At 61.8% G+C, this 1,758-nt stretch overlaps 1 protein-coding gene across 1 annotated transcript; it reads right to left on the reverse strand.

The window, feature by feature from the left end:
* Positions 1 to 6: 6 nt before the first annotated feature.
* Positions 7 to 1,565, reverse strand: LOC115307145 (serine/threonine-protein phosphatase PP1-alpha catalytic subunit-like; the record flags this gene model as incomplete). The annotated part of the gene is made up of 4 exons (XM_029958002.1): positions 7 to 71; positions 310 to 444; positions 1,113 to 1,336; positions 1,430 to 1,565. Coding segments are annotated over 4 exons (560 nt in total), but the record flags the coding sequence as incomplete, so codon positions are not given.
* Positions 1,566 to 1,758: the final 193 nt, after the last annotated feature.

Here is a 1,758-nt window from a genome sequence, read left to right on the forward strand (position 1 = left end):
GGGCGCCCGGCGGGGTTCAGCCCACTGAACTGCCCGTACTTGCCCTTGCTCTTGTCGGCTGGCTTCAGGATCTGGGGGGCAAGGGGGAGAAACGGGTGCAGGGGGGGAAGAAACAGGTCAGAAAGGGGTGAAGGGGGAGAGAAATGCATGAGGGGAGGGAGAGAAATGGGTGAGGAAGGGGCTTCACACCATCCCGCCCCAGCTCCCCACTCCCCTCCTGCCTCCAGGGCAGAACACCTCGGTGCCCTCCGCTCTCCCTCCAGCCCCTCCAGCAGGAATTGGGGGTGTCCTGCCCCTGGCCCAGCCCACCTGAAAGGAGCACATGAGGGTCTCATCCACGCTCATCATGGCGCCTGCGTTGTCGAACTCGCCACAGTAGTTGGGGGCCGAGAACAGGGTGACGAGCTGGCGCTTGGCAAAGAACTCGTAGCCATCCTCCACCACCTGCACGAGAGGGGCACACAGTGAGCACCCCTGGGGCAGATAACCACCCCCCTGGGCAAATAACCACCCCCCCAGGCAAATAAACCAACCCCCCGGGACCACTGTGCAACTTCAGGGGCAAATACCCACCCCCTCTGTGGCAAATATTCCCCTCCTGAATATCCACTCCCCTGAGGTCAATACCTGCCCACTCAGGGCAAATTCCCACTTCCCTGGAGTAAAATATCCATCCCCAGGGCCAGATATCCAGACTCCCAGGGTGAATACTCACTCCCCTGGGGCAAATTTTGACCCTCACGGGGCAAATGCTCACCCCCCCCAGGGTCAATGTCAGGCAAATCCTCCCCCCTGGGGCCAATATCCACCTCCAGGCAAATGCCCAAATCCTGGGGTAAAATCTCACCCCTCTAGGATGAATACCCAAATCCCAGGGCAAATCCCCCCTGAAATCCTGCCTACACACTCACAACAACCCCCCAAAGTCCAATTACACCTTTGTGTCCTCTGGGGCGGGCGAACACCCCCTCAGGACCCACCCCTGGAGCACACACCGCCCTTGGGGGGCAAATCCTTGGGGTACACACGCCTGCCCTACACCCGACACCCACTGGGCACCCAAAGCCCCACTCCAGGGGCCCTCCCCAATATTTTGGGGGTCCCGGAGGTACCTGGTGTGCCCGGCAGATGAGATCCAGGTCGTGCTTGTGCAGGAACTTGGCCACCACCTCAGCCCCGAAGGTGAAGGAGACGCCGCGGTCGTTCTCCCCCCAGCCCTGCACGTCCTTGTCGGGGTCGGACCAGAGCAGGTCGCAGAGCAGCCCCTGATCCGGGACATCCGTGGGCCGCATGATCCGCCGGATCTGCTCCATCGACTGCAGGTCTGGGGACAGCCCTGCGGGGAAGGGGAGCCCCCAGAGCTCAGCACGGAGATCCCGCCCCTCCACAGCCCCTCCCCAGACCCCTGGGAAAGGGGTTTTTTTCCCACCTCCGTGGCAGCAGAAGATCTTCTCGTCCACGATGGCAGCGATGGGCAAACAGTTGAAGCAGTCGGTGAAGGTCTTCCAGAGCTTGATGTTGTATCGCCGCTTGCCTGGGGGGGACAGTGAGGATTTGGGGGTGTCCTTGGGGGACAACAGGGACTTAAGGGTGTGTGGGGCTCCCAACAGGGGTTTTAGCCCCCCAGGTGATGCACAGGCAGCTGCCCTGAGGTCCATCAGACCTGGCAAAGCTCTGGCTGCACAGGGACAATGGGGATGTGGGGGTGTCCTTGGGGGACAATGGGGACTTGGGGGTGTCCTTGGGGGACAACGGGGA

Source organism: Manacus vitellinus, unplaced genomic scaffold (assembly GCF_001715985.3).
Source record: "Manacus vitellinus isolate BGI_N305 unplaced genomic scaffold, ASM171598v3 ctg7180002224248_pilon, whole genome shotgun sequence".
Lineage (NCBI taxonomy): Eukaryota > Metazoa > Chordata > Aves > Passeriformes > Pipridae > Manacus > Manacus vitellinus.